Source organism: Anthonomus grandis, chromosome 3 (genome assembly GCF_022605725.1).
Source record: "Anthonomus grandis grandis chromosome 3, icAntGran1.3, whole genome shotgun sequence".
Taxonomy (NCBI): Eukaryota; Metazoa; Arthropoda; class Insecta; order Coleoptera; family Curculionidae; genus Anthonomus; species Anthonomus grandis.
Window position 1 is genome coordinate 3,901,939 of NC_065548.1, and position 14,307 is coordinate 3,916,245.

At 33.4% G+C, this 14,307-nt stretch overlaps 1 protein-coding gene across 2 annotated transcripts in view; it reads left to right on the forward strand.

Moving 5' to 3' along the window:
• Positions 1-340: 340 nt before the first annotated feature.
• The window catches only part of LOC126733863 (tetratricopeptide repeat protein 21B-like), a 32,759-nt gene continuing 18,792 nt past the window's right edge, over positions 341-14,307 (forward strand). Inside the window, exons 1-6 of one of the 2 annotated variants that reach the window (XM_050437284.1) lie at positions 341-455; positions 667-815; positions 6,402-8,560; positions 10,423-10,927; positions 10,981-11,150; positions 11,203-11,307. In XM_050437284.1, the coding sequence (XP_050293241.1) occupies positions 6,530-8,560; positions 10,423-10,927; positions 10,981-11,150; positions 11,203-11,307 (2,811 nt within the window). In that variant the 5' untranslated portion in view covers positions 341-455; positions 667-815; positions 6,402-6,529. Of the gene's footprint in view, positions 456-666; positions 816-1,533; positions 1,618-6,401; positions 8,561-10,422; positions 10,928-10,980; positions 11,151-11,202; positions 11,308-14,307 lie in introns of those variants that run through there. The other variant, XM_050437285.1, reaches the window with a different exon arrangement.

A 14,307-nucleotide genomic window follows, 5' to 3' on the forward strand; every position in this document is an offset into this window, starting at 1 on the left:
TTTCTTGTATTTAGTCTATTAGAAACCCTAATGGATTCATCCTAATTGATGCATTACTATACAGATGTTAAACACTATTATTGTGAATAGAAGTTTTGTTAAAGTTTAATCATTTAAAAGATTTTATTGCTTTATAATGAATATTGTTTTATTATATGAATTTTTCTTTTGTTTTCATACTAATACCAATGCAATTACATTCACAGAACACAAATATATAGGGTAAAATTGTAAATAAAATAAACACATTAACCCATGTAAACATAACCCTATTTAAAAATAGGAATCAGCTAATTTTGATGGACTAACGGGCTTTTATTTGAATTACATTGAACCCGTTGGACGGTAAGTGAGACTACCGAAATTATACGTCAAACTTACTATTTGTTTAAATACAAACAAATCCTAAATTTTTACTTCTTATTACTTCATCCAAATAACATTTACTGTAATAGGTAAGCTCTTATCAATTAAAGGCAGCCGTTTATTCAAAAAAAAAAATAGGTTTTTGCTAGCTTATTAGTTGTGCACGGGCACTCATTATTGCACATAATTTTCAGCACCTAACTAGCACAAACACACAATAATTTCAAGTACAAGTAATGCGACTATTCAGGGGGCTGATGAACTCCATAAAAGTTAATCTCCAAAATAAACCGATTGTAGAGCGAGCCAATGAACTCACCATCAAGCTGGACCAAAATGTTGAGGCGTCCATCTCATATGTGAAAGTAGACAATAATACTTATGACTTGGTCCATACACTTATACCGGAAAATCTACAGGGACAGGGTCTCGGGCATTTGTTTGCTGAGGTATTTATTCAACATTTTATAAATTTATATGTAAGTGATATCTAAAATCTACAAAATAAGCATAAGGAATACTAGGTAATTGTTTTTTAACAGAGGACAGTTTAGAGTCAATAAATATCCAAACCATAAGAATTCTTATATTTATCAATTCTATCAAATAACATTCACTATATCGAACATTATTAAGGATGTAATAAATAAATAACACAGCTTGATTTAATATTTTCCAGGGTTGGCAAAACGAGAAACCCATTTAAAAAACCCACAGGGTTTTTGTGCCAAAAACCCACCCAACGACCTATACAAAAACCCAACACAAAAACCCATACAAAAGGCCAAGGAATTTGAGATGAAAAATGAGACAAAATTGAGATACTTTTGATATAGTATTTAATAACAAAATATCAAAATATAATGACATTCTTATTCCTATGTTTTATCAACAAATCAGGTTTCTCACTTTTTCGTAAGGAACAAAAGTAAATAAATAATTTCAATTGGAAACAGAACAGAAAGGTACTAATAGACCAGTCTTAATATTCTTATTCCTAAGTTTGAAAAAATCAATTTTTACATTAAAATATAAAAAACAAAACGCTTTATTCATTATAGGAATCAAATAAAAATAAATTAAACACCTAAAGCAACTTTTTCTTTTTCTCATTTTTAAAATGACTCATTTTAATTATTTTTACTAGCTTTTCTACCTTATCTGGCAGCAACTTATTCCAAAGATCAGTCCACACCAAACCATATGAACTAAAGATTCTTTCCAGAGCTGCAGAACTAGCAGGGCAAGAATGTAAGTTTGCAAAAAATGTGGCCATGTTTATCAAAATATGATCTGAATCTGAATTTTGAGCTATAGAAGTAATCTTAGTTTTTACAATTGACCACCATTTGAATGCAGACATGTTTTTTATCACACTTTCCTTAAAAAGTGATGATTGATAAATATCTTCATCCTTTATTCGGAATAATAGATAACCTTGGAAAAAATCTTCGTGATTCTCAAGTAACCAAGCCTCTGCCTCATCCTGGTTTTTTTTTTCTAGGTTTTTGTCCATATATTTATAAGATCAGTTAAAAAACATAGAAAGTGGAATGGTTGTATTAAGATTTTTTTTTAATGTCTTCAATGTAGGGGCTTAGACATGGTTTGTTTAATAAATCTAGCCAGATGTTGACGGCATCGGCGAGAGTAGTTTGGTCACTCTGGAATTTATCTAAGGCAGTACCAACTGCCTGTAGTTGTTGCTCTAAGTCAAGTGCATTTTTGTATAAATTAATGTCGTCAATTTTTCTTATAATATGCTGATCAAGAGACTCTGGATGTTCTTTCAAAATTTCTCGGTACATTAGGTAGTTAGCATTAAAGGTACTTATACAGGCCAACTGCGAATTCCAACGGGTATCATTAGGAATTTGAGGCATTAAACCCCCTTTAAGTTAAAGAATTCCGTGAGGTTTATGGTGGTTTCTGATATATGTCTGTATTTCTACCAAGTGTTTGAGGACAGTTTATGGCGAAACAATTTTTTCCAATAGATTTAAATAATGTGCATTACATCCATAGGTTAGTATAGAGGAATATTTCTCTGCAACCATTTTTCTAAATTTCTTCATTTTATTTTCATTGTCGGTTACTATTGCAAAAACGTCTTTATTGTATAATTCTTTACATTGTTTAATCGCACCTTCAGCGATTTCAAAATGATATTTACTTAGATGTTTTTTTGTCATCGACGCAATCTAATGAAGATAACAAAAAAGAACTATTTCCGATGTGAATGCTTGTCGATATAATTGGATCGTTTCTAACACTAGACCATCCATCGAACATCAGAGTAACTGGTCTACTTCCCTCGGTCTGCATTAGAACTTCCCTTATTTCTTTTTCATAAACCTCGTAAACTTCATCCAGCAAGTTTCCAGCAATTTGTCTCCTGTTAGGGGGTGTATAACCTGGTCGAAGGGATTGGGATCATCTCAATAAAAGATGGATGTTCAACTGTGGAAAATGAGAGATTGCATGTATAAAAACATTCTGCAATTTTGAGGTCCAACTTATGTTTTTCTTCCTTTGATGTTTTCACGACTACTTAGTTCAAAACTGTTTGTTTTCTTCTTTTTGGAGTCATTGTAACTGTAACACCGTCACTGTCACTCAATTGGGGGGATTCTCTATCTTGTTCTGGCCTTTTCCTGTTATTTTTTTGTGCTTTCTGTTGTAGGGCACGAGGAAAAAGAACTATTGTCATCTTCTGATAATCGCAAAGGAACTTCCTGGCTCTCCAGATACAACGAACACTTTCCAAGATGTGCTTTAATCCTCTCTATTTTTCCCGTCACTTTTTGAGCACAAAATTTGCACTTGAGTGTACCATCTGTCAATCGAATCACATATTCCCACAAAACAGATTTGTGACGATCCCCTCCGTAATAGTTCCCACCTTTTTTAACCCTTCCTTTATTGTCTTGCTTTTTAGCTACCTTTCTTTGCACTTGTCGTAACTTCGTTTTCTTCTTTCTCCAAGTTTTGCTCCATTTCAGTCTCACTGTCTGAAATCTCCGACTATCCATCCAAGATGTTGACGACCTCGTGATCAGCCTCCAAATTTCTAGACACAGAATTCCCTTGTGTTGATGTGGATGGTATTGATGAAAGACTATCAAAAGACTGTTGTGATGGTTACAGTCTTCCATCTTGTCATTTTTATTCATATCGTTTCCTGAGTTTACCACTTCTTCAAGTTGTATATCTTGAACTAGGTTTGTTTTTGTTGTGTTACCATCCATATTTTTCTACCATAAAAGCAAGAAAAACCCATGTTGAAAATGTTTAAAAAAAGTAAAACTCACCTTTTAACTTTTAGTTTACGCATCAAAAAGAAACACACTAAAACACTCTGTTTTATTATTATTACAACACTTTACTAGTGTTGTGTAAAGTTTTAACACAACACCAAAAAACAACCAGTCTAGTCAAAACTTCAAAATTAATGTTATTTTCCTCTAATTTGAGGTTGGAGTTCCGGAAAATGACAAATACCCAACAAATACCCAAGAAAAACACAAAAACCCAGCACAAATACCCAAAACCCCACCCAGAGCATACAAAAACCCAGATTTTTGCCAACCCTGATATTTTCTCAACAAGTGTTTGAAATTTAAAACTGGTTAACATTGCATTATAAGATATTAAATCGGGATAGACTTTATTTTCTCTCAAATATATTGAGAGAATGAATGAATCCAATCGTTTTATAGTGAACAAAGAGACTCAACTGCCTGGACGAATTTTTTAATTACTTAATTACTTAAGGCAGTTGAATGAATACAATCATTGACATAGTGAGCAAAGAGTGTTACTCCCTCAATTTCCTGGACAAATATTTTCATTACTTCTAGGTAGTTAAATGAATTCAATCATCTCATAATGAACAAAGAGAGTAATTAACTCAAATGCCTGAACGAATATTTTAATTACTTTTAGGTAGTTGAATAAATTCAATCATCTAAGAGTGAATAAAGAGAGCAAGTGTCTCAACTGCCTGGACGAATATTTTGATTACTTCTAGGCAGTTGAATGAATTGAATCATCTCATAGTAAACAAAGAGAGTCACTGGCAATCTTAGGAAACGGAAACATTTTCCTTATATCCAAAGATAACCAAAGTTAATCCAGTACATAAAGAAGAAGACATGGATGACCCTCCATGTTAAAAATCGTAGAAACCCTGATGATATCATATGATGTCTTATATCAAGGCAAATAACATTCTCAGTAAGTGTCATCTTGGTTTTTGTCAGCATACCAGTCCAAATGATGCTGTGTACTACAGTTTTCTTCAGGACTTGTACTCTCGTATCAATGACGGGAGACTTTCGGCGGCAGTTTTTTGTGAACTGTTAAAAGCTTTTGACTCTGTTAGTCATGACATTCTGCTGCGGAAACTTTACCGCTGTGGTTTCAGAGACGTCTCTCTATCACGGTGTCCTTCATCTTTCACTCTTATACTTTGTACCTTGTAGGTTTTTATTTTTAATTTTTTAACATTTTGAAAAATTATGTTATACATTATAAAAAGCGATATTTGACAAAAGGTAATAAATTTTATTACCTCCTTAGTTCAGTAAAGGATCCGTAGGGCTATATAAATAAAAGCCTTTAACGATATTAACCTAGTTACTCCTATGCCCTCTTTCCTCCCGAATACCTCATTTCAATTCTCGGCAGTTTATATACCGTTAAGGCGGTAAAATTAAGGCATCCTTTTCGGCAATAAACAAAATTCGTATTTGTTTTATTCGCGACAAATTTATTAAATTCCTTACCAGAGGCGAACTGTACGCGAGAGCTCGAATTCAGAAATGGCGCCGTTACATAAATTTCCTTCTCCACATCTTGATGAGACTCTGCGAGAATGAAACTCGCGTAATTTCGTAAATGCGGCTTCTACGTGGTAGATGCTTATAGAAACAACTTCATTTTCTACATTAATTATGCCCCGGGGTGAGTAAAACAGTACAAATTTAAATGGGAACATATATACATACAATAGTAATAATAACACAGGCATAAGTATCAGAAAGTGTTCTTAAAACAGTGTCTTGGATTTCTCGTTTTTTTTTTTATGGCCAAGTGTAATTATGGTGTCCGTATCATTTGAAACGCTTTTCGTCACCTTTTTGACTACACTTGTTGCATTAAAAAAGCTTGAGAGATGTAAATTCCGTATTTATTGTGTTTCCTTCTTCAAACGGCAAACATAATTAAATAATTGTTTATTTTTGTCAAATTATTTTCTCTCAAATATATTAAGTACAAGTCATTTTGTTGGAAGAAAACTGTTGAGAAACATTGCAAGAGCTACTGCAATTTCATAAAACAATATTAGGCAAATCCAGTAGATAAGACTGGACTAAAAATTCAAAGAATCCAAAGATGAATCCAAAAAATGATGGATCTTGTCGAAAGTTTTGGCACCATCTGTGAACATTATGTCTAACTGTTGTTTATTATTAATTGCCTATAAAATTTGACTTGGAAAGCTCCATGGATTGGTAACTGTTAACTTATTAGTAATAAATCCATGTTGCTGTTTACATAACAACAATTTACAATTACATTTTAGCCAATAAATTAAGAACACTAAACTTGTAAGCCTATATTTTTTACATTATAAAAAGAACCGGACTTATGAATCCGTATAATCACAATATTTTTTAACTTATTTGGAAGAATATTATTTTGCACAGTCACAGAACAACAAGTTCACGATTGTAAAAATCCAGTTTTTGTATTTTGTTGTTGTACCAGGAGTACTCTAGCATAGGAGCTATACTAATAAATACAATAATTAAAAAACTAATTCTTACATTTTTCAATTCAATTCAGTTTATTGATATCAGGATTCAAAGTATTCACATAAGTCAGATCGGATAAAATATAAAATACTTAAAATATTACGGCATTAGAACAATTATTACTTTACTTAATACTTGAGATCTATCTAGGAATTCCATCATTAAAAAAAAACACACATAACACATAAACATTAAGAACTGTCTTTTTATTTGCAGAGAATCTTTGATCATTTGGTAACCAAAGGGACCCAACTGAAACTAAGTTGTGAATTCTTGCAACATTTCTACTCAAAAAACATCTCCAAATACAAAGGTCACGTCATAGAAGACTTTGATCTGCAATAATGGAATTCACCAATATCTTCTACCACTTTTACCATGGCTACTACCACTTAATGCTTAATACTTGCAAGGATGCCATAACCAAAAACCCAACAAATATCACTTATAAATTGTATCATTCTTTAGCATTAATACTCACCAATAGACTGGAGGAAGGTGTTCACGATCTGGAGGAAATAAGTCAAGAAAATGACACTCAACTGGCATCTACTATTGCCTTAATGTACGGTCATAAGTTCCTCGGAGTAGCTGGCAGAGATATCTTTGTTAAATTGGATGCTAAAATGAAAGAGCATAGAAAAACCGCCGAGGCACATGACTATTATAATGCGGCATTTGTATTGGTCACTCTGAAAAAGACTGAAAAGGCTCTTGATTATGCTGACAAAGCTATCTCTCTTAAAAGCCAATCGGAGTTTTTAACTCTAAAAGGCTGGATTCTGCTAATGTTGAAATCCTTAGGCAAAAACAGTGCTGCAAACATAAGGGCCTTGTTTGAAAAAGCTTTACAACTGGACTCCGGTGACTTATTGGCCACCCTGGGCTATACGGAGTGCTGCTTGCATTTGGCTCAATTTCAAGAGGCCTTAAATGTTATTAACCAGGCTGTGGTAAAACATTCTGGCACCAACACGCCATTACTGCAAAAAGCAAAAATTCACTTTGCAGCTCAGGATTGGGAACAAACTTCAGATACAATAAGCAGATTTAGTATGGCAGAGGGCGACATTTTGTATGGCATTAAATTGGAAATACTTGTTGGCCTGTGTCATGGTCAACAAGTCAAAGAAATTTGTAATAGCATTAAAAAATTCTTTGAACTAATAAAGAAGTTTGAGGCAAGCAACGCTTCTTTAGTGGTGGATAGTTCTAAGCTGTTTACAAAGCTTTGTGCAAGGCAAGAGGATGTTATTAAAGAAGTTATTGGTATGTTAGAGGCTACTGTGCAAACTAACATTGATAATGCTGATCTTGTAGTGGAGTTAGGTTATAAATATTTGATGTTGGGCTTGACCAAAGAGGCTGTAAGAATGTTTAAGTCTGCTACCAAGATAGACGAGGGTCGCTTCGAGGCATTTTTAGGCCTATCTCTTTGCGAATACTTGGATAATCCTACAGGCAAACAGCTTCAAAAGCAAATAGATTATTTGCTTGAGCTTAAAGATTCTAATAGCTCTTTACCCTTACACTTATTGCAAGCGAAAACATCAGAGAACTCTTCACAAGTCCTTATTCACCTAAAATTCATCTATGATATAAAGACCCGCTTGCTAAAGTCTGATTATTATTGCGACAAGTATTTATTAAACTTAGACCCGGATTTTACCATTGACGTTATCAAGGAATACTTGCATAGCATAGCAAACAAGGACGCCTTAGATGACGCTTTAGATTTGGTCAATTTGGTTACAAAGGCTTGTCCATGCTTATCTGAAGCATCATATTTACAAGCGAAGCTTCAGCATTTAAAAGGTGACAGCCGTTCCGCCCTAAGAACTCTGGAAACTTTACCAAACTTGTCCAGCGACGCCGGATTGCTTATGGCACAAATTCAAGTGAATAGTGCTCAATATGATCGAGCCGCACAAAGCTTAGAAACTTGTATAAGTTCTAATTTTAAAGTGCGAGAAAACGCGATATTCCATTATATCACCGGATTAGTAGAGAAGCATAATGGTAATTATGCTGATGCCATTAAGGCTTTGACCACCGCCCTCACGTTGAGTAACGAGGTGTCTTTGGTGGATAAAGCGGCTATTTATGTGGAGCTGATCGATACGCTGAACTTGCTGGGGCAAACGGATGACGCCCTAAAGATTTTAGAAGAGGCCACCGAGGATTTGGACGGCACCCCGGAAGAATCCCGGATTGTTTTGCTAAGCGTCGATAACATGCTCGCGAGAAAGGATGTCCAAGGGGCCATAGATTTACTCGGGAAAATCGGCAGGGATGAGAGATGTTATTTGGAAGGAAGAATTAAATTGGCCGATATTTTGCTGACTTATCGGAGAGATCGATTCGCTTTTTTGGAGGTAAGAGATATGTTTTTTTTTGCATTGGTTTATGGTATATAAATAGAGTTAGAACGGCGTTCACTCGGTCCCATTTTTTTAAAAGTTTAGATCAAGTTACAAATCACTTAGACCACACCACTCCACAGAATAAATTCCAATTAATGAGTGGGAAAATTACAACAATAAATTACAAAACATAGGTATCTTAAGAAAATTAAAAAGAATACAATATTATCAATAATTACAAGCAAATGGTATTAAAAGAAATATAGACAAAGTAAATTAAAAGTAAAACATCTAGGAAAAGTGTACTCTTTTAATTTCCGACAAACTGCAATTAAAGATGTCACACTGATCCAGAACAGAGTCATGTATGTTACATGCTCTGCGCAGAGGAGAAAATTTACAAATGTTGGTTCTAGGTCTTGATAGGTAAAAAGTTGATGTATTCCTTGCTGATATGCGAGGCACATGAAAATTTAGTTGCTGCAATAGATCTGGTGAATCAATAATATTATTTACCAACTTAAATAAAAATTGCAAATCAGCGGATTTTTGCCGATCCTCCAGCAAAGCAAACGAAAATCTTTCCAATAAACGCTGATGTGGGAAACCAATTTCTGGGTGCACTCCGTCACTCTTGTACCAAAGATATTTGAGAAATTTTCGTTGAATATTTTCAAGTTCATGAATATGATTTGTATAATATGGTGACCAAACTTAGGATGCATATTCCAATATTGATCTGACATAAGAAAAGTACAGGATTTTTAGACTAAGAACATTATTAAAATTTTGCGAGTTCCTGATGATATATCCCAACATTCTATAACTGCGCTTGACAATATCTAAAATATGCGGTTGAAAAGAGAAAGAGCTGTCAAAGATCACCCCTAAATCTCTAAATTTAGATGATCTAGGCAGAATAACATCATCTATGGTATAGTTGTAAGTAATGAAGTTTTTCTTTAAATGAGACAACATTACATTTAGCCGCATTAAGGGGTAGATTATTATTTTTACACCATGTATTCAAAAGACTTAAATTATTTTGTAGCTGCTCACAATCCAAAATAGAGTCAATTCTAATATATAGTTTTTGTCATCTGCGTACAGCAGGCTATTAACATCAAGTTGGTCAGATATTGTATTAATGAATGATTTGAAAAGAAGTGGTCCCAGACTTGAGCCCTGTGGGACTCCGGAAGTGGCAACTATCTGCACCGAACTACGACCAAAACATTCCACGTGTTGTGGTCGCTCGGTAAGATAGGACTGTAAAAGATTTGACAAAGAAGAAGAAAATCCATAATATTGGTCGAAATTATTAATGAGAATGTTGTGGTCTAGTCGGTCAAATGCTTTTGAAAAGTCTGTATAAATAACATCGACTTGAGAGTTTGCATTTATTGATTCGGTGATATATTCTGTAAGAGAAATCAAATTTGTAGTGGTAGATCTACCTTTCATGAATCCATGTTGTCGAGTATTTATAAGACTCCCCATTTTAGGATATAAAGCAGAATGAAGTGCGCGCTCAAAACATTTGGAGAAGTTATTTATTATTGTGATAGGCCGGTAATTTTCAACCACGTTTTTGTCATTCTTTTTATGTATGGGAACAATTTTAGACGACGACTGTATTGAAAAACCCCTAAATTTAGTAGTACAACCACCAATCTAGCAGCACTGCTGTGAATGAAATCATGATTTAATTAATTCAACTTATGAAACTGTAAGAAAATTCCAGATCCTTTTCTGGTGAAATTATAAAGAAAACGTGTGTATTATGAAATAATATAAACTGGGGGTACATTTTATATTAGTACATATAGAGTCCCTAGATTAAGTAACCAAAAAAAATTTTTTTTTTGCTTTAGATATACCAACAAATAGCCCAAGAGGACCCCTCGGCCGATTCCTTTGTCCTATTAGGAGATGCCTACATGAAAATCCTCGAAATAAATGAGGCCTTAGAAAACTACGAAAAGGCCCTAAAAGAAAAACCGGGAGATCTTTTCCTGGTGACAAAAATGGGCCGAGCCTTAGTCGAAACCCATTACTTTAAACGTGCGGTGGATTATTATAAAAAAGCGATTAAAGAAACCGGCGATGGCCAATTAAAACTCCAACTGGCAGACTTATATTTAAATCTAAGAGAGTACGAGAAGGGCGAATTGTTGTTGTTAGACGAATTGGATAACGATAACAGAAAACCTGCAGAAGTAGACGATATGGATCAATTGTTGTACAGGTCCAAGTTGTACTGTCTCCTGGCACAAATCCAAGAAAAGTCTGGAAATCTTACTTATGCCGTGAAGAGTTTGAGGGACTCGTTGGACAATAAAATGCGCGTAAAAAAGCGGATTATGTTAGAACCAAACGGTTGGTTAATAAAGCCTCTTTGGTTAATTAAATAAATTTTGGTTTTTTTGTAGCTTCAAGTGAAGAAATTGACGAGGAATTAGTGGGTATTTCAATGAAACTGGGCGAAATGGCTGTAGCAATGAAAAATAACGAGCAAGCAGTGAATTATTACAAAGAAGGCTTGCACGTTTCGCCTAATAATGTCGCATTATTGGTAGCCCTGGCGAAGTTATATATGCAGGTAAAAATTGGGTTCTCTAGTGCTTTATTCGGCGTTAAAATGACACTTTCAGATGAACTATTTGGAACTTTGCCAACAAACCTGTGCGACCATTTTGAGAATCGATCCGGAGAATGAGACTGCCTCAGTGATTATGGCTGATATAGCTTTTAGGAAGGTGAGTGAGAAAATCTGTTTATTATGTCTGAAAGTTGACTGATGTTTGAAGATTAGTAAAAATTCACTATTTTTTTCTATAAATAGTAGAGAAGAATAAAAATTGTCTTCCATTTGTTATGATTCTAATAAAATTTCTGGATGATGAAAGCAAAGATCTATTGGTCTAGGAATTTTAAAATATTTAAAAAAAAAATCCCACTGTCTGGTATTTAATCTAATCTTGTTCTTCTACTGGTGAACTATTTGTGTTAGTGCCTCAATTTTTTGTTCTAATCGTTTATTTAGTCAAAAAAAAACTAAACCAAGTTATGTTACAATGAGGTTACCTAATAAATACATACTTATATAATAAATAATTTTAATATTAAAAAAAAAACTGCATATACTTGTCAAAACTTTTACACTACACAATTACCACAAACAAGTGAATCGGTGAGTGAAATAACGATATAACTCCAAAAATGTGCTTTACAGATAATCACAAAAAACTGTTTTGTGGAAAAAGTATTTATTTTACAAGAGTCTTCAACATTGCAAAGTTATATGAAATCGAGTTCTCTAAACGAATATAAAATAAAATATTTTTTAAATTTATTTTTGTCTAAGATGCGGGACAGAAAGTCACTAGGAGTTATACGGTTTTTCCGCTCAACTTTTTAAATTCTTTAAATTGTTAATGTTAATTGATAAACAGAGTTGCAAATTTGTAAATTGTTTATTATTTATAATAGTATCTGACATACATTACAAAACCTGATTCTTATAACACGAAAAACATTAATATTTCAAGGCCATTAGTCTTCAGCTTCCATGTTGGTGGTTTCCAATGACGTTATATGGTAGAAAAATTCCAAAATTTCCCCAGTCATATTGCATGACCTTTTTCAAATTTTCAATTTTTTTTACATTGATCGGTAACATTTATGAGTATGCAGGCGCAGTCGGTAAAGTTGGGACTCCTTTAGGTTTGATTAACTTGAAATTTCTTGTGACAACTCCGCCAATATAGTCGCTAGTTATGACATACCCGGGTGTGGAACTGTCATAAATTAATTGCCTGTAGTTTGATATTGCAAATTTAGCTTTTCTTTCATCGGAAGATTGACAAGTTTTCTTGTAGTGGTTGGGCCACCAGTTTTTGTACTCGATTATATCTGTATACCATATTGTTGTCGTCGTTTTTAATTTGCGACAAGAAAGTATCATGTTTTACATAGATTCTATCATATTTTCTTATAACTCTCTTGAGCAAGCCGAAGTCTCTGTCGCATAGCAAAAAAGAGTGACCACGCACTGGGAAGTATTGATGAATTTTACAAAACCGTTTTGAAGCTGCAAGAGCCAATAAGTATCTCACTACGATGTTGTTACGGTTCTGGCCCGGGCATCCATCTGAGAATATGTGAAGCTCCTGAATCTCTGCAGGCATTTTCTGCACATAATCGTTTATGAATGTACATACTTCATTTGGACCTTTCGCAGCTTGACCTTCATGATATGTATAAAAGTGTCCAGTATCTACTGGAAACACAGCCACAATTGTCTTAAATAAAACATTTCTTGGACGGGTATAACGGGCAGTGGCATATTTTGAATATAGTCAAATACTATTCCACCTACATATATATTCTTATATTCTTATATATATTCGTTTATATATTCTTATAATACAATTACATATACGAAATGTTTATAATATACGAAATAAGCATTTAAGAAACTTAATACTTGTGCATGCTTATGTTCTAATTACAATATCAGAAAAACCAAATTATACTCTTACAAAAAAATGCTTGGATTCCAACTCTTTCCTTAACAATCAAAATAAACTTATTAACAGAATAATATGCATATTATACACAAAAATAAACTAGTAAGAAATATAACAGAATACATGTTTTAAATCAATTCAGTATCAATAATCAAAAACAAAATTGAACCTAAATGAAAATAACGTAATTTCAGATAAATCTGTTACATTTAAAAATATACACTATTTACATTAAAACCACGAAAAGAAAAGATCAAACATAATACGCTGTTGAACCAGTAAATTCAATTAATCATTGGTCTCAATTTATTAAAATTAATATATATGTAGTTTTTTATTTCTCTATTGAATATTCTATGGTTTTTTATATTTTTAATATCAGGAGGAAGTAAGTTATAAAATTTTGGCCCTAAATAATCTATAAAATGAAGGTTTATTTGCTTATGATTTTGTGGTAAATTCAAATTGTTGTAGATATTACTTCTGGTACATTGGGAATGCGTGATTTGTCTCTTTGCTATATCAGTTTTATGTACAAAAGAGCATACGTTTTGTACATACAGATGACTTATATCACTAATATTTTCATTATAAAGTAACTCGGTAGAGCAGAGCTTATTTTTCCTATGAATGACCCTAAGAATGTAGTTTTGTACTACTTTTAAAGGTTGAAGAATAGTTTTATAAGTACCGCCCCATGCAATTATGCAATACGAGAGGAGAGTCTCAGCTAATGATTTATAAACAAGCAAACATAATTTATTGCCCATTATTTCCCGAAGAACATAAAATTTATGTATTAAAGTTCTGACTTTATCACAGAGATAACCAATATGTTGATTCCATTTTAAGTGTTGGTCAATGATAATGCCAAGATATTTAGTTTTATAAGTTTCAGTGATTACTTCGTTAGTTTTATGGTTGACAGTTATATAGTTAAATGCTGGTCTATTTTTATTACATATAGAAAAAGCTATATAATTTGTCTTTTCCATGTTTATCGTGAGTTTTTGGGTACATAACCAATCCCTGACCTGTCCAAAACCCACACACAAAGTCTTTTTCGCTTCTTCCCATGTGTTGCCCTTGAAAGTTAAGGTCATGTCATCGGCGAAACTTATTATATGTCCTGGTATTTTTAATTTCAGCAATTCGTTTATATAGGCCACAAAGAGAATTGGTCCCAAAATTGTACCTTGGGGTACACCTATGTTAATTATTTCAGGA